General features: G+C 35.8%; 5 protein-coding genes across 8 annotated transcripts; 2 read left to right on the top strand and 3 right to left on the bottom strand.

Annotated features, from left to right (window-relative positions):
* The first annotated feature begins 366 nt into the window (after positions 1-366).
* Positions 367-3756, top strand: LOC111312847 (putative prolyl 4-hydroxylase 3). Of its 3 annotated transcripts, none has more exons than XM_022913514.2 (8): positions 367-691; positions 788-872; positions 1375-1472; positions 1693-1790; positions 2158-2287; positions 2424-2611; positions 2854-2941; positions 3456-3756. In XM_022913514.2, exons 1-7 carry the CDS (start codon positions 501-503, stop codon positions 2925-2927), a joined length of 864 nt encoding a protein of 287 aa, XP_022769249.2. In that variant the 5' UTR covers positions 367-500; the 3' UTR covers positions 2928-2941; positions 3456-3756. The 3 variants fall into 3 exon arrangements, with proteins under 3 accessions (XP_022769249.2, XP_089596874.1, XP_089596885.1); XM_089740748.1 differs by having other exon boundaries at positions 380-691; positions 767-872; XM_089740759.1 differs by having other exon boundaries at positions 380-691; positions 767-872; positions 3435-3641.
* On the bottom strand, positions 3557-6215 carry LOC111312845 (Pseudouridine synthase family protein). The gene is made up of 8 exons (XM_022913512.2): positions 5789-6215; positions 5559-5702; positions 5225-5452; positions 4941-5143; positions 4778-4856; positions 4430-4605; positions 4241-4343; positions 3557-3969 (listed from the first exon to the last, which is right to left on the bottom strand). The coding sequence occupies exons 1-8, from the start codon at positions 6122-6124 to the stop codon at positions 3943-3945; spliced, it is 1296 nt and encodes a 431-aa protein (XP_022769247.2). The 5' UTR covers positions 6125-6215; the 3' UTR covers positions 3557-3942.
* Positions 6216-6610: 395 nt separating this feature from the next.
* Positions 6611-11524, bottom strand: CPK29 (calcium-dependent protein kinase 29). Its single transcript, XM_022913505.2, has 8 exons — positions 10531-11524; positions 8987-9130; positions 8378-8530; positions 8084-8199; positions 7657-7824; positions 7380-7507; positions 7111-7210; positions 6611-7026 (listed from the first exon to the last, which is right to left on the bottom strand). Exons 1-8 carry the CDS (start codon positions 11240-11242, stop codon positions 6949-6951), a joined length of 1599 nt encoding a protein of 532 aa, XP_022769240.2. The 5' UTR covers positions 11243-11524; the 3' UTR covers positions 6611-6948.
* A 1298-nt stretch (positions 11525-12822) lies between these two features.
* LOC111312844 (NEP1-interacting protein 1-like) lies at positions 12823-14335 on the top strand. Its single transcript, XM_022913510.2, has 4 exons — positions 12823-13106; positions 13305-13483; positions 13817-13966; positions 14068-14335. The coding sequence occupies exons 1-4, from the start codon at positions 12965-12967 to the stop codon at positions 14188-14190; spliced, it is 594 nt and encodes a 197-aa protein (XP_022769245.2). The 5' UTR covers positions 12823-12964; the 3' UTR covers positions 14191-14335.
* Positions 14336-14558: 223 nt separating this feature from the next.
* On the bottom strand, positions 14559-19539 carry VAB1 (ATPase, V1 complex, subunit B protein). 2 transcript variants are annotated; one of them, XM_022913507.2, is made up of 15 exons: positions 19464-19539; positions 19200-19292; positions 18785-18840; positions 18594-18692; positions 18242-18301; positions 17727-17838; positions 17427-17635; positions 17113-17241; positions 16786-16923; positions 16301-16451; positions 16124-16206; positions 15733-15780; positions 15564-15617; positions 15391-15474; positions 14559-15199 (listed from the first exon to the last, which is right to left on the bottom strand). In XM_022913507.2, exons 2-15 carry the CDS (start codon positions 19255-19257, stop codon positions 15014-15016), a joined length of 1467 nt encoding a protein of 488 aa, XP_022769242.1. In that variant the 5' UTR covers positions 19258-19292; positions 19464-19539; the 3' UTR covers positions 14559-15013. The 2 variants fall into 2 exon arrangements, with proteins under 2 accessions (XP_022769242.1, XP_022769243.1); XM_022913508.2 differs by having other exon boundaries at positions 19200-19271.

Genomic DNA, 19539 nt, shown 5'->3' with positions numbered 1-19539 from the left:
TTTATGAAAATATGCTAGATTAAATAAATCTCAAAACGGAAAAAAAAAATTCTCAAAGTAGGCAATTGCTTATGGAAAATCATTAATCCAAATAAATAAAATAGAAAATCGATGGTGGAATTTCTTGCACCGTGCCCAAACCTGGTGCTGCTTACAAACCTAAACCATCAAAGCACGCCGAGACCCGAGTCATAAACCATGTGCCGATTCAAAATGACAATTATACCCACTCGAAAAAACTCACCGAGCACTACCATTGGCTCATTGCACCATTAAGAAGGACTGTTTCGCCATTTCCCTGCCTCCTTCGCAAAGACTCAACAACTCCTGAAAAGCTATATATAAAAGCCGCGCTCGTAAATGGGCGTAGCAAAGTCGGTTAGTCAAAATCTCCTGTCCAAAGGAATTGTTGAATCTGACTTTCACCCAAAATTAGGGATTTGATTTCCTGGGGTCGAGCATTTGAGCTGAATAATTTTTTTTCTTTTCAAAATTCAAGAATGGCTAAAGTGAGACATTCTCGATTACAGGCGAAAAAATGGTCGACAATGACGCTTGTATTGTCGATGTTGTTTATGTTAACGGTCGTTTTATTGATGCTTTTAGGGCTAGGGATTTTCTCTCTCCCAATAAACAGCGACGATTCGCCGCCCAATGATCTCACTTCTTATAGACGCATGGCTTCTGAAAGGTAACGCGGTCGCGGTGGTTTAATTTCTAAGAACGCATTGATCTCTTTGTTAAAATCGATTTATTTTCTGATTAGCTTTCATGGATTTTGTTGCAGAGGAATAGGGTTGGGAAAGAGAGGGGGGCAGTGGACTGAAGTCCTATCTTGGGAGCCTAGAGCTTTCATTTATCATAAATTTTTGGTTAGTTTATTTTCTATTTTCTTCTTTTTTTTAATAATTTTTATTTATAAATTACTTTTATCACAAATGTGTCACGGCTTCATGCATTCTTGAGATTTTTTGGTTAGTATAAATAATTTGAAATTGCCAATCTTATATCTCTGATTGTATATCCTTACTCTAGGAAATTTTGTAATTAATGTGAATTGATGAGAATAGTAGTTCTTTTGGAATGCAATGTAGATGGATTCAATGAGTCAAAAATTTTGTGAAGGAAACTTTGTGGAACCCTTTTCCTATTAGTGTGAATTGGTATGATTCTAGGCACGGCTGTTTTCTTGATGCCTTTGTGGTGTCTGTTGAGTTGGAGATCTTCTTTCCCTTAGTTTCTGGTTAATAATTTGGTTAATAATAGTAAAAATAGTAGTAATATGATGATGATGATGATGATGGTCTTTTCCTTTGCTATTTATCTCTTTTGGGTGGTTGTCTTGATTTTTTCCCTTTATACTCATTTGAACAGTCCAAAGAAGAATGTGAGTACCTAATAAATCTTGCTAAACCTCACATGGCTAAGTCCACTGTTGTTGATAGCAAAACAGGGAAGAGTAAAGATAGCAGGTTTGGATTTCCTATCCTCCCTCCTCTTCTTTTGTTGTGATTTATAAATGCTAAGATATGGTGTTAAAATATCGAACGTCAATGCTTCTGTTTATGCTTTTGTTGGAAATTATAATACTAAAACTTATTTGAGGAAACCCGATCTTGTTTGACGATGATTATTTGTTGAACTTTTAACCTAATGTTAGATATTATGACATTTGATTTGTATTGTTTGCAGGGTGCGTACAAGTTCCGGTATGTTTCTGAGAAGAGGGCAAGACAAAATCATTAGGGACATAGAAAAAAGGATAGCGGACTACACTTTCATTCCTGTAGGTATGGGATTATAATACTAAGCAAAACCTTCTATAGATATTTTACTCTGAAACCGATAATTAAACTCTTTTTGTGCAAAAATCTGTCGAGATGTTATCTTTTTTCTTTTTTTTTCTGAGCAAGTCCTGGTTATGAGTTTCAATTAGACCTGAGTACTGGCCACGTGCAAATTTAATATATTTGTACCTGTTTTTCTCTAATATATTATTATTTACAGTTAATGAAGTCCAGATTAGGTCTTTCCTTTTTTTTTTTAATTTCTTCTTGCAGTTAATTGTATTGTCCTTGTTTTCCAATTATCACAATTTTCTTTTGGTTTATTATATTTTTTCCTTTTGTAACTTAAAGCAAACTTCGTAAACTACAGAGCATGGAGAAGGTCTTCAAGTTCTCCACTATGAAGTTGGACAGAAATACGATGCACACTTTGATTACTTCCTTGATGAGTTCAACACTAAAAATGGAGGCCAGCGGATGGCTACTATGCTTATGTATTTGTACGTTTTATAATTTTTACATGTCTGTGATGCATTCCACACTCAATCAAGTGTCATAGAAATTTCTTTCCTCATTTGTCCTTTGAAAAAGCCAAGGATTTGGTACCTTTTACCTTACTTTCTGCTATGGATGCAGGTCAGATGTTGAAGAAGGGGGTGAGACAATATTTCCAGCTGCCAAGGGAAATGTTAGTGCTGTACCTTGGTGGAATGAATTGTCTGAATGTGGTAAACAGGGTCTTGCTGTGAAGCCAAAGATGGGTGACGCATTGCTGTTCTGGAGCATGAGGCCTGATGCCACGCTAGATCTATCAAGTTTGCATGGTTTGCAGTCAATCCTTTTTTCCACTTTTTTTTGTGGGTTTTTTATCTTTAGTTGTGGTTCAAGAATGATTAAGCAGTTCTGTATTTCCATAGCAAAAAGATTTGATCTGTTATCTGCTTTCATATCATAAATGTTTGACACTTATGTTCAAAAATTATTCTCATTTGATCATAGCAACTTTTAGTTATCTACAGCTAAATAAACAAATGAGTTTAACCGTGTATCTTATGGCTGATACCAGGTGGATGCCCTGTGATTATAGGGAACAAATGGTCCTCTACGAAGTGGATGCATATTGAAGAGTACAAGGTTTAAGCTGCTCTATAGAGGTACTTGTTCACGCCTAATTGGACTGCCCAGCCATTTGTGCTGCACTTATTAGATGGCCATGATGCCTTTTTAAGTGTACACCATTAAATTTCTCATTAAGAGTTAGCTTGTCTTAATCTCTAAATCCCCCAAACTACTTTGAAAACAATGAGATTCGAAATGTACAAGGTCCTTCAAACCACTTTTAGCGAGGTTTATCAGCTGATTCAGCTAGCTTTTTCAATGATCTGTCACATGCTTGGGTACTAGTACACTGTATATGCTAAGGGTCAATGAGTTTTTTTTTTGAGGTCAATCAGTAAAATTAAATGAAATTATGGCATGCAAGCACAGAAATGCTTAATTAGCTTAGGCTTGGTTTGGTTGTTTTTGTGATAGTGAGCTGGTTTTAAGGATTAATGTTTGTTTTTATCTTCGTACATATCTTGTTTAAGAACTAATCAGTTAATAGGAAGATGTGCCAGTTGAATTGGTTCCTTATTAATGTGATAGGTGCTGCGTTTTCCTTGACAGGATACCAAGGTACATATCATAGCGGTCCAGTGCTGAGAAAGTTTGATTCATGAAACTTCAGGTCCATTATTCTTTTACTTGACGGGCATTTCTATAATTTTGGACCTAATTTCCAGGTCGAGAAATTCTTGTTTTCAACTTTTTATTTCCTTGGAAAAATTATGGGCATCCTGCCCGAGTGAGAAATAGTGTCATACATGATAGATTTATTAGGAGATCGGAAGATGGATGGTAAGTGATGCATTAACAGGCCACTGTAATGTAGCAAAATAATTATGAATACAACTCATAATTTACTTCAGCTCCGTGCCTGCGAAAGAACTTTTAATTGCTTGGAGCCATTGTGAGTCAGATGGTTTCTAACGACTCTTTTTCTTTTAACCATCGAATACAAATTTCTTCGAGCCCTTAGTCGCAAACTTAACTGAGGTCATAACCCATCAAGAGTTGTCCGCTGATTTTCCACATCCATGTCCATTGATGAGTCTTAGGAGGCCGCTTCCTTGGAAATAGGCTGCACAGCAAACACTAATTTTTCTAAGGCAAGTTTCCAAAACTATTTAATATAACCCAAGGCAACACCAACTCTAGTCAGCCGCTGGACTTGAGGATGAATCAAATCAGTTTGACTATTTAAATAACTTTACCAACTAAACTCTACGTGCACGACTCTACGTCATTAAGCTTACCCATCATTAGCACGCAATACATCTCATGCAGAATAGATGGATCCATGGCATTTGAAAATATATACAGGTATTAGAAATGATTCTTGATAAACTTACCTTCTCTATGCCGATATTACGAAGATGACTCAATATTTCACTAAAATCTGGAGGAGGTGAGCATGAGAAGTGCATCTTCTCGCTTGAGTGTGGATGTTTGAATCTACAAATCACAAGCAAAAACTGATATGGATTTCTGACAACTATGAAACAGAAACAAATACAATATGTTGGGTTTTATCCTCTAACCCAAGGACTAAAGCATGAAGGTATGGCCTCTCCAATCTTGAAACCAGCTTCGAAAGTTCATCATTATAGTTAGGGGGGATCCTGGGACGGAGCAGTGACAAGGCCATGCTCTTTGACCCGCCGTACACCTCATCACCCAACAAAGGAATTCCCATGTACTTTGCATGGGCACGAATCTACTTCTCATACAAAGAAAAAAAGGAATTAGACAAACCCTTTTTGTCGACAATTATACTGAGCTGAAATCTATGTAGCACAAAACTGCAGCATTATTTGTTCATGCGGAAATATGCACTCAATAATAGCTTAACTGTCTCTAAAAGAGTTAAATTGTGTGCTAAACCATACCTGATGAGTACGGCCAGTTTCCAATCTCCACTGAACCAGTGCTGAACCACCACCAGCCAGTACTTCAATTACTTTGTATCTGATAGAAGGGAATCACACGTCTTTCTCCAATGTTTTATTGAACCATCAAAACAAAACAAAATAATGGAGGACTATAAATCACCTACTAGCAGCATGGCGAGCCCGACCATGATGACTTAAACCTGGTACAGCAACCATCCGAATGCGGTTATTTGAATCACGTCCAATGGGAATGTCCACACGTCCAGCAGAAGGTGATGGCACTCCACAAGTAAGACTGATATATACTCTCTGGATCATATGTTGCTTAAACTGTTCTGACAAATGGGCGTGGGAATGTTCATCCTGCCGTACACCAATGATAACCCTCATGTTAGTTTTGCAACTTGCAGTAGCCAAGGAAAAAGGAATAAGAAAAACACTCACCTTTGCGACAACAAGCAATCCACTGGTGCCCTTATCCAATCTATGTACAATCCCTGGTCGAACAGAAGCTGCTGCACTTCCACCACAACTAAAAGCTTCATCATCAGAAACATCCTCTGTGTCTGAAAGAACATCCTTTTCGGACAATGCCACTGTGGGTAAACTGCAATGGTGAAGAATCCCATTCACTAATGTTCCAGTAGCATTGCCAGGTGCTGGATGAACAACCTCAACCAAATAAACCAATGCCATTTACAAATGTCAGAATTTTACGGTCCAAAGTGAAACTTCTAATAAAACTTTTTTTTTCAATGTTTAAATTAAATTAAATCACCATGTGTGGAGGTTTATTAACGACAAGAACATGGTCGTCCTCGAAAACTATATCCAACGGTATATCTTCAGGTTCTGCTTTCAAAGGTTGCAGCTCCGAAATTACGCAATTAACCTTATCTCCAGCTCTCAGGCCATGCGAGACCTACTTAAAAGTGAAACATTAAACTCAAAATTGCCCAAATATTTTACCTTTTTCATTAATTTAAAGTAAGAGAAAAAATGAGTTACCTTGTCGACAACGCGGCCATTGACCGTCACGAGGCCTGATTTTATACTGAATTGAACTCGAGCTCTGCTAATGCCTTGAATTCGAGAAGAGATCCAAGAATCGAGCCGAAGCTTGCCTTGCTTGGTCTCATCAACGGTTTCTTCTAGTTGAACGCCGGCGTATCTGGTTCTAATCGGTTGCTGATGTTTGGCGGCGGAACATGAACTGGCTCTGAGGATTCTGGAAATCGTAAAGGGAAGTAATTTAGGGTTTCGAGGGGAGAGGAAGAGGAACGAAGGGTACATTTGAAGGGCTTTCGATGAAGGAAACGGGCAACAAGAGTAGAGGGAGACCATTCTCTCTCCGTTCGGTTTACTCTCCAGCCCCAAGAGGCGGTTTTAGTTATAGGCTCGGAAATAAAAAATTATTATTTGGTATTATAATAAAAAATAATTAATGAAAAAAATTATTTTTATTAAAATTACTTTTATAATTTCAATGTACATATTTTATAAGATAATTATATATATTATTTAATTAAATGTATGTACATAAAAAATAATCAATTGTAATTTTGAGTTCATATCCCTTTAATATTAAAAGCATAAAAGTATTTTTTTATTTTCTCTTTACTATATATTGTTATTTTTTTATTAATTATTTCTGATCATAGTATCAATTAATAAAAAAAAAATTTTAAACAATTTTTTTCAAAATTCTCCCAGTTTTAAAATCTCTTAATAATGATTTGATACCAAAAAATACCCAACTTTTAAGTATTGTTATGAAAACTTAGAATTGTCTATATGAAAAAAATTAAAATGTGAAACAACAAGGAAAAATAAACAGCCAAATGAAGGACTTGAATGCAATTCCAATTTTGTTTATTAGAGTACAATTGTTTTTTTTTTTTTTTTTGGGACGAAAAGGAAGGAAACACACTTTTTTTTTTCCCTTTTGTACATAGAAACACAAACATTGTCGATAATTGAGATGGCATTTTTATACTAAACAAACAAAAGCTAACACAACATGGAATGGAATGATGAGTTTTATTCACAACCACAGATGAGGAATATGTGGTGATTGGCATTGAAGATGGCGGAAAGAGCCAAAAGTTGGATAAGTTTGCTGAACAATGGAGTAGCCAAGTAGATTATCTAACATGCTCAGCAGTTATTCATCTGTCTTTACCATCCCCATCTTGAGTTCCCCTTTTCATCATGGCTACAAATTCCTCATAATTGATTCTCCCGTCCTACCCAGTTAATGATAAGAGTCATTTATCCAACACCATTGACAGAAATTATATGAAGAAAAAAAAAGAAGATAAGAAAATTACCCCATCGGTGTCAACATCCTCGATGACTTCATCTATTGTAGCCTCATCTCCCATTCCATACTCGGTCATAGCTTGTCTTAACTCATCTCTTGTGATAAACCTGAATGAAAATAATAATGATAACGATAAACTCAGTCAAGTCGTCAAGTTGCATGATACCATGAATGTTCAAAACTCAATATCTCATTCTGGAAAATATGTTAGTTCATGCTAATTTAGAATCATAGGAAGAGTGAGGAATGTTTAAGGAAATACTGCAATATACTAACCCACTGCTATCCTTGTCAAAGAATTTGAAAGCCTGCTTTATATTTTCTTCGCTCTCAAGCCTATGTCGATGCATTGTAGCAGTTACAAATTCGATGTAATCAATGGATCCACTCTTGTCAACATCAGCCTGATAGAATAAAGTTTAGGCATTCAGAAGTTGCCAATTGTTTCTTTTGGATGCTGGAAGGAATTACATCTCAAGGCTTGTTTAATTAAGTAAAATGTTTCCATAAAAAAGAAGAGAGGGGAGGGATTATATGGTTCGATAACTCTTACAGCATCCATGAGCTGCTTTATTTCTGTTTCGGTTAGCTTGGATCCCAATCGCGCTAATCCATCCCTGAGTTCTTCTAGTGTTATTGTACCACTTCCATCAGTGTCGATGTTTTTGAACATCTGTGTCAAGCCCTTGATCTCTTCTGATGATAGGCTTTCTGCTATCACCTTCCAGAAATCAAAATTTCAGATAAAGATATCAGCTGGTGGGAAAATGAAAGAAAGAAAGAAAAACAATTGTATAGCAACCGCAAAGCATAGGGTCAATGAATGTGCATCTAGATCAGGCAGTGACTACTTGAAGACTGTACGATAATAACCCCATATTATTATGTAAACTGAAAATGGTTACCCAAGAAACATAATCCAATAACTGTTGAATATGCAAGTTTCAAATGAGTGAAAAACCATAGGCATTAGATCATACCTTTAAGGCTAGTTTTTTGAGCTTATTCATTACTCTGAACTGCTTCAACCTGCTAAGAACAGCACTATCAAGAGGTTTGTCAGATGCATCACCACCCTCCTTCAGCCACGGATGTTCTGGTTCAAATACACAAAATGAAAAACATTAACCACCCAATCATTATCTAATTATGTTCAACATTAAAGACAATCTAATCTTCAATGTTTTCAATCCAACTCTTCCTTGTTGCATGTCCCCTTTTCTTTGCTTAGAAGGGTTTTGCCTAGTGAATTTTTCATAAAGATACATCTTTACCTAGGGCTTGGGCAGCTGTAATCCGTTTCTTAGGGTGCCTTTCTAGCATCTTCCTGATGAGGTCCTTTGCATTATCAGATATACTTGGCCATGGCTGGCCTTTTAAGTCAAGATTACCTTCTGAAACTGCTTTAAAGATTTCTTTCTCAGTCTCTGCAACAAAATTATTCATTAACAGATGAAAAGGTATCAGGACCAAAAGTAAAGCTCTTTTTTTGGTTAAAAAAAGTAAAATTCTCAGAACAATGAGAAATTGACTCAAACTCAGTTGAAGTTAAATCTATCTCAGAAAATTAAAGGGATAGAAACCAAGTAACAGTATGAGAGAACAAGTAGCAATTTAGTTTAAGGCTTTGAGCCCCGAAATTCTTTTTCTTTAAATTTTTATACAAACTACTTTTATCAAGATCCATCTGAATGGTGATTATTTGTTCTTATTTCAAAATTTATAGATGCACACAAACTGAAATAGGAAATTAAAGTTGTTTTGTTGTGTTGGGACATTTTTTGTATCTCCCTACCACTGTCTCGTAGCAGAACTCTCCTTCAATTCTCTCTTGGATTAATGAAGAATTTATCCAAAAAATAAATAAATAAATGTTTACATACCACCCCAAAACGGAGGCACTCCACAAAGAAGAATGTATAAAATGACTCCGGCGCTCCACACATCTATTTCCTTGCCATATTTTCTCTGTAACACCTCTGGTGCAACATAATATGCACTTCCAACAAGGTCTCTATACATTCTACCTGAAAAGTTAAGTAAAATTCAAGTGCTTGGTAATATTAGAGAATATGAGATTCATGATTACTAGGAAAATCCAATGCATAAATAAATTTGAGAAAATCAAGTTCAAAAAGCAAATAAAAAATAGCATTACCTTTGTCATCCATCATTCACTCATATCACTCATAAGAAGTAATTAAGAAGGGTGAAGTTGAGCAAAGAGGCTGATATATACAAATGTGATGTCATCAACTGGTCCATCATACATTTCTTTTATTATTAAACTTTCATACAAATTCTATCACTTTTTATAGTCAATTTATGAAGTTTTGATAGTTCAATGGCAATAAACAGTAAAGAAAGATATCTGCCTTCAATTTTCCCAGAAATCTGAAAGTACACGGTCAGCTTACGGGCTACTGAAACCTTACTTTAAACACTGGCAATTATAATCACATCATTTGATTTAGAAATTAAGTACTTAAATATATATAATCCCTTATTTACAAAGATATTTGCACAAAACCCATTGCCCTCATTTTTATACCACTATCTACCATCTATCAGTAACAAAATCATGTTCGTTAGTAAATAATCAAACCGGGACAATGCAGCAATGGTGCCACTAAAAATTAATACTACATTCAGTCCGAATTGTTGAACCATTAAATCTATTTGATAGAAATTCCGTCAAAGTACATATATATATCTTATGTACGCTGAGACTTGAGGGCAAATACAGCTCTTGCTGTAATGCCGCAACTCTATTGTTCCCAATCCACCACCCATTTCTTTGGCGGAACCTGATCTTAGATTGATCAGTGCTTTCACTGTCACAGCAACGCGTCTGGCCTTTTGGACGTATATATAATAGGATAAGCACCTGGTTTAGTCATCAATCATGATGCCACATTAAACCTATACCTACCACGTGATTCTTTTTCTATTTAGCCTTTCTTTTTGTTTTTTGATATACCGTTTTTCTTACTCACTTCACCAGTCTACGAACTTAGCAAAAAATATCATTGACTTGGTTGACCTGGCCCTTTCTTCGTTGACTTGGTTGGTTTACTCATGACTACATCTAGAAAGAATAACGTGCAAAGTCCGCTTCCAGCTCTAATTGATCTACTCAACTTCATTTTTTTTTAAAATTTATTCAAAACACTTTAATCAAATTAATCTGTGTCCTGTAATTGATTCTAGCAATTTTATCCAATTCTAAAACCTGGGGTATAACTGAAATAGAAAAAGAAAATCACAATATAATCTGAAAATAATTAGAGACTTTGATCTAGATATGATCATGTCTAAGAGCATCAACTTCATGACGGAAAGGAACTAGAATATTGGAAGTAATCAAAGATTCAGAAGAGCAAAGGCATAATGAATCAAAGAAAACCAGTAAATGGTATAAGCTAACCTTCCTCGATGAAGACAGAGAGTCCAAAATCAGTGGCCTTAATTGGAGAATTCTCTTCCTTGCTAACCAGCAAGAAATTCTCAGGCTTCAAGTCCCTATGCATAACGCCCATAAAATGACAGGCATGCACCACATTCACAATCTGCCTACAAATTGAAGCCGCTTGACGTTCTGAGTAAGTCCCTTTAGCTATGATCCGATCAAAAAGCTCACCACCTGAACACAACTCCATTACCAAATGTATATTCCGGCTATCTTCATAAGCACCTTTGAACTCAACAATATTTGGTTGCCCAGTTAGATGCTGCAGTATCAAAATCTCTCTTCTAACATCCTCTACGTCCTTGTCAGTGTTTAGTTTACGCCTTGAAATAGACTTGCAGGCGTATTTTCTCCCTGTTGCCTTTTCAGTGCAAAGAGAAGTGATGCCAAACTGACCTCTCCCCAACTCTTTATCAAGATCATAAATGGTGGTGACATCAACATAAGGTTTAAGCAAAATGGTCTCACTATGGGATGATGAAGGAGCATTAGACAAAGATGGGTTTTGGTTTTCCCAAGCTGGTTTTTGTGGAGGAGGGTGAAACTGCTCTTGGGTTGTTTTGGGCAATGGTTGATATGGGTGAGAAGAAGAATCGGAGGAAGAAGAGATAGGGATTTCATGAGAGTGGGATCTTCTCAAGCAGGATCTCAGAGATTGGCAGAGTCCCATAGATGGCTATTCACAAAACCTGTTCTTTTCTGGTGTCAGGTGGTTTAGACTTGATTGGATTGTTATGATTTGCTGGTGGAGCATCCAGGGGAATTGATTAAGTATAGCTTGGTCGCACTGTTGCTTTATTATATGCCTTGCTTTTGCCCCTTGGATTGTCTTGAGTATCATTCCTTACCTTTTTTTTTTTTTTTTCACTAACTATGCTTAGCTTAGCTTTGCTTGAGAGAGAGAGGAAATCTCATAAATAAAAGGGGGTAAAGAAGAAGGATTTGAAGGGTCAGTTTCTTCGTGTTTCGGTGCTTATGTTGTTTAAAGCTTACGCGTTTCTTGTCAGTGTTTTGTTTGATTCAATGTCCATTTCCATCTGCGAGAAATCCCATCCAAAGCCCAAAGAAACTTGACAATGCCCAATGGTGTCGTCAATCGCACAACCTTTCAGGCCCATCCTTGAAAGCCCGAAGGACCCCCGCAGGCCGAATCAAACCAGACTTGGTCTCTGTCAAGTTTGATAGGCTCTAAACTGGTTATATGCAAGAGTTAGCAGTCCTTTGAATCAAAGAGTAAGATGTAACCGCGCCGCATGACAGGACTGATTGACCTAAATGTGTATGCCACTTGGACGTACGAATTGACTATGAGAATTTTTTTCATTATTCATTTAAAGAAGGAAGATTCCAATTAATCTTTTTAACTACAAAAATTAATGCATTATCATTAAATCAATTGTTTAAATACGAAATTATTACTTTTTATTTTTGAAACAACTATTATATAAATAATTGATAGGTTAATGTTAAGTATATACTACTTTTTATTTTTGAAACAACTATTTTATAAATAATTGAAACTAAAATTATATGATTATATGTATCATTAGGACACATAAATTTGAATATGAAAAATATTTTAAATTAATAAAGCCAGTCAAGTGAAAATTAACTAGAACTAGACTGTTATTTTCTTAAAAATTTTCTCATGAATTACTAGTTTATTATCACAAGGTTGGATTTAATGTAAAAAAATAAGTAGGAATTGATAGTTTTTAAATTAATCTAATATTACGTAATTATCGAGTATTAGTTTACATACCATGTATATTAGTAAATTTTTAAAAGTTATGAGTTTCAAAAAGATTTAGATATGTAATGTTTTTTCAAGTAGTTAAGTAAATAAATATTAAAAAATTAAAAGTAAATTAAAAATTTTAAAAATTTAATTTAATACTGTTATTTATGTTTTCTTTTTAATGGAGGGATAAAATTAATTCTTATTGACCTTTTTCTTTAAAAAAAAAAAATCTTTGATCAAGTTTTACACAACAAAGAAAAACACGGCGGCTTTCAATTCAAAGAAATTGAGAAATGAGGAGAATTATAAATGGAGCAAACCGTAAATACACAAGCGTCATTTACTTTTTTAGCTAATTTCAGCTCGGATTGTGTAGTCGGCGACTTTGACCAAGAATTGTTCTGTCTTCGGAATATATTAGATTAGAAACAATTCAGTCTTCGTTCACGATAGAGATTCAATTTCAGACGCTTTTATAAACGGGGCTCTCAATTCCCATGATTCAATGCGCCTGTTTTTGTAATTCAGCTCCATTTTCATTGCCATAATTGCCTACAAGTTTGTTTTTTTCCTTCTGATTGGATTATTCTTGTCAAAACCACGTACTAGAGCCCAAATTAAAGCTCAAAATATTCTTCATTTCTTCTCCCAATGGACCTTAGCATCTGCCCTTCTCCTTCTTTTATCATTTCATGTTTTCCAGCTGAAAAGGCAAGGGAGTTGTGCTGCTCAGCTACTTCAGCAGTTATTAGTAAACTGTTCTATGCAATCTTCATCTTTATATTTGCAGTGGGTTAGTTCTTAATCGGTTTGTTTTGTTTTACATTTTTGGATTTGCTCCTTTCCTTTTGAACAAGACAAAATTAAACAAAAGGAAATCTTTTCAGTTTCATCCAAGAACATTCAGAAGAATTTGACATGTTTGCTAGAAAACTATGGTGTCTGTTTCGCTTGAATCCAAAACTTATCTGAATCTGGCATTTATCTGCAGTTGGAGCAACTTTAGGAGCCCTGACTGGAGCTTTTGTTGGGGCAAAAACGAAGATCGGTTGTCTTCATGGAGCCACGGTTGGAGCCATAAAGGGCAGTTTTTTCTCCATCAAGTTCTTTAAAATTTCACTTATAGTTTATAGTTCCGATGATATGGCGACGAGGTTTCTCCAACAACGGGTAAGAATGATGCCTAGGTCTCTATCATATGGCTACAACGCGCCAATCACTTTAGTTACTGCTTTTATTTTCCTTCCTCTGCTGCTTTGCCCATGCACTAAGGTTATTTGGACCACGTCCCAAAATTCGTCATTCAAAATTTATCGTTATTTTTTTCTCTTGTGAATCCTGTTTAAAGTGGGAAATTGGTCCCCATAATGAATCGTCCAGTCTAAATCCAACAACATTCACTGGGCACATCAGACTGCTAGAAAAATTATAGTAGTGGGGAAAAGAGATATAAAAAAAAGGGTTTTTATTTTAATGCTTGAATTTGAATTTGGTTTTGATTAGATAAATGCATTTGACTCTACATTCAACGAAGTGGCCTGGAATGACGGGTTGTCAAAGGGTTCAATAGAAAAAATTCCAAAGATCAGAATCACAGAAGAAAACGTATGGGATTCATCCAGGAACAGAATCTCTTGTTCGATTTGCCTTCAGGTTTTCCACTTTTTTTGCCTTTCTGGTCTGTCGTTTACTGCTATGTGATTGATGGAAATAGTTTTTGTTAATCATTCTTGTATATGGTTTCAAATTTCCAGGACTTCTTACATGGGGAAATAGTTCATAGCTTGCCACACTGTCACCATATGTTTCACATATCGTGCATTCAGAAATGGCTAATAGGGCATAAAACTTGCCCTTTATGCAGGAGACATTTTTGACACTCAAAGTGGAATTAGAAGCATTCGCCATTGACAAAGTCCATCCATGTCTTACAAGCTCGACAACAAAGTTCTACCCAAAGGAGCCACAAAACGACACCGGAATTATCCTACGAATTTCCAATTTTGTACATACAGATACAGTAACCATATCTCCTAGTTACTATAGTTTTTTTTTTTTGGGGTATTATGCCAATTTATTTATTATATTTAAACTTTTAAACCATACGGTGTTATTTGAGAGAAATCCCTATTCTTTTCAGCGTGGACTCTTTTCTTTTTCATATTGCTTGCATTTAAACTTCAAAGCAACTTGGCAGCTAATTTCAAAGAAGTTTCCATGCAAATAAAGGAGCCTCCGCCAAAGATGACAAAAAGAAGATTTCAAACGATATTGGAAAGTGTTAAGTAGCAGCCAAAGCAAACCCACGAGGAAAACATGGTGCTTACTAGACTTTCGACCTAGACAAAGGCTACAAGTTCAAGAACTTATTCCAACTCCCGTCTTTTTCCTGGCAATTCAACTCATAGCAGCCGGTTTGAATGACAGAATCACAACCTCAAAATAACGTTCCCAAAACAAAGAATACTTGAGACTAAATAATCACAGGGCATGAACTTGATCGAAAGTTAAATGAAATCGTATCTCGAAAGAAACATATGTAGTGAACTGCAGTAGTTGAGAAACCATTCACTGACACTGAGTTCCGTTGAGGCCATGCAACAAAGGCAACTGTTTTAGGTGAAACAACTTTAAGGCGACATAATTCCAATGAAAATTGACATGATGTAGATAAGCAATGGGCACATTTGATTTATCGGCTCAGCTTGTTGCATCACGACTGTAGTACTGATCAAGCGTCTTTGCAGGTATACGGTGGAGAAGTTCACGCGGGAAGATACGAAGCAAAGTCCATGCTAAATCAAGTGACTGGAAGATGTTGCGAGTATCATAAGCCCCTTGAGTCACGAATTTTCTCTCAAATTTATCTAGGAACTCCAGGTAGAGCTGTAAGTTGATAATAACAAGGAGTAAATCAAAATGCAATTCTTAATCTGAAGCTTTATGTTTGATAGCTTTCACCTACATGCAAAGCTGCACATGGGTGATGTGCAACCCCACCCAAAAACACACAAATGCATACAAAATAGGGAGAGAGAGAGAGAGAGAGAGAGAGAGAGAGAGAGAGAGAGAGAAACCAGATCCTCAGAAGAAAGTGCTTCCTCTCCAACCACAGCTTTCATTGCTTGAACATCTTTTCCAATGGCATAATTTGCGTATAGCTGAAATAAAGAAAGACGGGGTTTCAGTATGAATAATAGTACTTAACTGGGAGGAACCGTTGCTTCATTTTAGAACTTCTCAATCAGACCTGGTTGGACACATCAGCATGATCTCTACGAGTCATCCCCTCACCAATAGCGCTCTGAAGATTAAATAACAAAAGGAAAAGTTCAGCATAAACTCCTTTAGGCATCTACTAGTTAACAAGCAGGTGAATTTCTTGTACAAGATGAAATGATAATACCTAATAGTCATACCTTCATTAATCGAGAAAGTGAAGGGAGTACATTAATTGGTGGGTATATCTGTTCAGAAAATCAATAAAGATAAGATCAACAATTATGCACACTATTCAAAGTTAGGCATTGACATTTCCTATCGAATTACATCTATTTGGCAACTTAGAACTCAATTAACATACTCGAATTCACATCACTTCAACATTATTGACAGTGTTTAAATCACCATTGCATGTATGCTTTCCGCAATTCATGAAGAATATGTACTATTGACAGTGTCAGGAGCAGGAAGCAAATTCAGTCAAACAGATATGTACAACAACAAAATTTTCCAAAAATATTAGCAAGCACAGTAGATTCCAAAACTGTGTTCCATGATTAAATCAATAATGAATAATGTTTCAGTCACCTGTCGATTGTAGAGTTGTCTATCAATGTATATCTGCCCTTCAGTAATATAACCAGTAAGATCAGGTGTAGGATGTGTGATATCTGGTCCACAGAAAATAATCAACCAAATATAATATCAGATAACTAGTATTAAAACTTAAAAGAATGCTATATCATGCAGCGAGTTGCCTCGTACCATCATTAGGCATGGTCAAAATAGGAATCTGAGTGATGGAACCTTTTCTTCCTTCAATACGTCCTGCACGTTCATAAATTGTTGCTAAATCAGTATACATATAACCAGGATACCCACGCCTTCCAGGGACTTCTTCACGGGCAGCAGATACCTACAGGCATATACAAAAAAAAAAAAAATGATGAATGATATCAGTCCAACATTAGCAAACATGATAATCTGAAAGAGCATCAATTTATCAGTTCATCAGATATAAGTGTCACTGTCAAATGGATTACATTCACTTGTTAAAGTCATTTCTAGCTTCTTAAAATACCTATGAAAGTTATTAAGCAAAACAACAGTTTCCCTTTATCTTTTTCAGTTAAAAACAGAGAGATGTTCAAAAAGCATTAACAGAACACTATTCGTCAGTATAGGGATAAGTTGACAAAGAAATCGTGTGCCATATATCCTCCAAGCTGAACAGCATAATGCATATATACCTCACGAAGAGCATCTGCATAAGAACTCATGTCTGTCAATATAACCAGAACATGTTTCCCACATTCATAAGCCAAGTACTCTGCAGTTGTGAGGGCAATTCGAGGTGTGATAATTCGTTCAATTGTGGGGTCATTGGCCTGTAAACACATTAAACAGAGCAATTCAAGAGAAAAAGACAGAGGAATGGACGAATTTCTTGATAAAAAGACTCATACACAAAGTCATTTTCAATGGGGAAAAACTCAATGACATGAATATCTATAACTTGAATTACTTTGCAGGAAAAGAAGAATGCTAAGAAAAATAGATTTATTAATGGAAATTACCAGGTTCAAGAAAAGGGTCACTCTTTCCATAGATCCATTTTCCTCAAAATCTCTCTTAAAAAATTGAGCTGTCTCCATGTTCACCCCCATAGCAGCGAACACAATGGCAAAATTGTCTTCATCCTGATCCTAGAAGTCAATTCACAAAACAGGACAATCACAAATTCAAAATTCGGGAAGGAAAAGAAGGGAAGGGGGAAACAAAAGTGAATTACAAGAAAAATCATTGAAATCCACTAAATAAACAATGGACATCAAACACACAGTAAAGTCAATCTTCATTAATATCACAGTAGGCTACAGTGTAGACGTACATCAAGGAGATTATCAGACTTTTCCAACCACTTTACGAGACCCGCCTGACGACAAATTTGAGCAGCTATTTCATTATGAGGAAGACCAGCAGCAGAAAAAAGAGGAATCTTCTGTCCACGAGCAATAGAGTTCATGACATCAATCGTTGATATCCCCGTCTGAATCATCTCTTCAGGGTAAGTTCTCTCGCTAGGATTGATAGAACTCCCTGAGAAAGACAAAGAACAGATATTTACAGTGGAAACATAAATTGATCGATCCTTCAACTACTAGAATTCTAGTCTCCTGCATACACTCACCAGAAATATCAAGGTATGCCTCAGGCAAAATAGGAGGGCCATTATCAATGGGTTTTCCAGAGCCGTTAAATATGCGCCCTAGCATATCCGATGACACAGGAGTTTTCAAAACCTGTAAAACATACATTAGAAGGGGCTCAACATTCAAAAGCCATACAAAAATGATTAAACCGACCACCATTACTTTTCAAAAAAGTTTAAAATCACAACGAAAGAGGATTAAAGTTGCAACTAATGGATGTTTCAAGAATTTCCCTATTTTAGAAAGCTCTGCCTCATTCATTTTTAACCATAAAATTGTTATGAGTCAGCTCCAAGCACATACATCACTCAAAAAAAAAAAAAAAAGAAAGAAAAAGATTGTGCATCCTAAAACGCAAGGTGAAAACTAACATTTCAAAAATAAAATACTAATGTCCAAAAGATCCTATAAAGTTAACCATTCTATTGACATCCAAGTTACACAAGCCATAATAAATTAAACCTACAGCACCAGAGAAAAGCAGACTTATTACCTCTCCAGTAAATTGCACAGTTGTGTATTTGTTGTCAATTCCAGATGTTCCTTCAAAAACCTGGAAAAGGAGAAAATAATAATGCAGTCACCATCTCAACAGACTTGAAGCCATTTCAGAACCAACTGTCAACGAATGCTTTAAGGAATTCATCTCTCATGGCAATGATATTATTGACTTTAATATATACATGTTATGTGTCAGGTGTGTGGTTCTCCACCATATTTTTTTGATCCATCAATATGGCCTTCAAATAACTATCAAACCTTGGGATCTCTAATTATATAAAACATGCTATGAATCTTTTTTCCTAGATGCATCAAAATTAATGGTTGCATGCTTGGACAAATACCTGCACAACTGCTTTCTCTCCATCAACTTCCAAGACTTGACCACGTCTAGTTGTTCCATCTCCTAAACGAATATTGACAATCTCCTGATACTTTGGGCCCTGGAACATTTCAAAATTATTTGCACCATATCATCAAACAACTAGCTATTAACTCTGAAGATAACCATCAAGGGATAGAAGAGCAAACCTACCTTAACTTTGTCAAGAATGACTAATGGTCCTGCAACACCGGACACAGTTCTATACTCTGCAAACCAAAAATCTCGCTATTAATGTTATAGATAATCTTCAAACTAACTAAAATAACTGTAAATTTTCACTCTAGCATCCAATTATATGCTTAGATCATATCGATGAAAAACACGAGTACTTCTTTAATTAAGAAATGAAAGAATCAAACATCCCTGTTGAATAGAGACATGATCAATCAACTAAAAGATGAAAACGAAACCTACTCGAACATAATCGATTTCATTTCAAAATAGATAAAAGAAAAAAAAAGGTCAAGATTTGGCTATGATCAAGAATTCAGAGTCAAAGGCTTTGCATAATATGACAGTAAATAACAAATAAAATGTAAGCACGAGAGTCAAATGACTAAGTTACCCATTCCGATCTCCAGAGTTCCCTCCTCCATGTCAATGAAGTTCTTTTCTGCTCCCATCTTCAAGCTTAAAGCTGATTATAACATTAGAAAAACTGAACAAGAAAACATATCACTATTCACTACACTGAACCAATAGTTAAGCAGATCAAAAGGAAACCAGAAAAATTGAAAACGTTGTTTAGGATCCAAACAAGTAAACGCTGTTTCTTTTCTTGGCGATTGATTAAATCTAGATTTGCAAAGGTTTGAAACTATGTTCTTACCGCGATCAGAATTTGGAGAAATCGATCCAAAAAACGAGAGGATATAGCAAATTGGCTTCGGACAGGTCGATTGAGC

Source organism: Durio zibethinus, chromosome 1 (genome assembly GCF_047325235.1).
Source record: "Durio zibethinus cultivar Kanyao isolate XHJ-2024 chromosome 1, ASM4732523v1, whole genome shotgun sequence".
Lineage (NCBI taxonomy): Eukaryota > Viridiplantae > Streptophyta > Magnoliopsida > Malvales > Malvaceae > Durio > Durio zibethinus.
Note: the sequence above shows the minus strand (reverse complement) of the source record. Positions and strands in the feature narration are given on the sequence as shown.

Bases quoted from the DNA above. Each gene is read 5' to 3' on its own strand.
- LOC111312847 (XM_089740748.1), top strand. From the start codon at position 501: ATGGCTAAAGTGAGACATTCTCGATTACAGGCGAAAAAATGGTCGACA. The intron at 1,791-2,157 runs GTATGGGATTAT...CGTAAACTACAG, and splicing joins CTACACTTTCATTCCTGTAG to AGCATGGAGAAGGTCTTCAA. The intron at 2,288-2,423 runs GTACGTTTTATA...CTATGGATGCAG, and splicing joins GCTACTATGCTTATGTATTT to GTCAGATGTTGAAGAAGGGG.
- CPK29 (XM_022913505.2), bottom strand. From the start codon at position 11,242: ATGGGACTCTGCCAATCTCTGAGATCCTGCTTGAGAAGATCCCACTCT. The intron at 7,825-8,083 runs GTATGATCTAAT...GATTTCTGGAAG, and splicing joins TCAAAAAACTAGCCTTAAAG to GTGATAGCAGAAAGCCTATC. The intron at 7,508-7,656 runs GTAAGAGTTATC...TTATTCTATCAG, and splicing joins TAAAGCAGCTCATGGATGCT to GCTGATGTTGACAAGAGTGG.
- LOC111312844 (XM_022913510.2), top strand. From the start codon at position 12,965: ATGGACCTTAGCATCTGCCCTTCTCCTTCTTTTATCATTTCATGTTTT. The intron at 13,484-13,816 runs GTAAGAATGATG...GGTTTTGATTAG, and splicing joins CGAGGTTTCTCCAACAACGG to ATAAATGCATTTGACTCTAC. The intron at 13,967-14,067 runs GTTTTCCACTTT...TCAAATTTCCAG, and splicing joins CTTGTTCGATTTGCCTTCAG to GACTTCTTACATGGGGAAAT.
- VAB1 (XM_022913507.2), bottom strand. From the start codon at position 19,257: ATGGGAGCAGAAAAGAACTTCATTGACATGGAGGAGGGAACTCTGGAG. The intron at 18,693-18,784 runs GTAGGTTTGCTC...GAAATGTTCCAG, and splicing joins TCATTCTTGACAAAGTTAAG to GGCCCAAAGTATCAGGAGAT. The intron at 16,207-16,300 runs GTACGAGGCAAC...TCTGTGGACCAG, and splicing joins TTTGACCATGCCTAATGATG to ATATCACACATCCTACACCT.
- LOC111312845 (XM_022913512.2), bottom strand. From the start codon at position 6,124: ATGGTCTCCCTCTACTCTTGTTGCCCGTTTCCTTCATCGAAAGCCCTT. The intron at 5,453-5,558 runs GTGATTTAATTT...TATTTGGTTGAG, and splicing joins TTAATAAACCTCCACACATG to GTTGTTCATCCAGCACCTGG. The intron at 4,344-4,429 runs GTTAGAGGATAA...TGTGATTTGTAG, and splicing joins CTTCATGCTTTAGTCCTTGG to ATTCAAACATCCACACTCAA.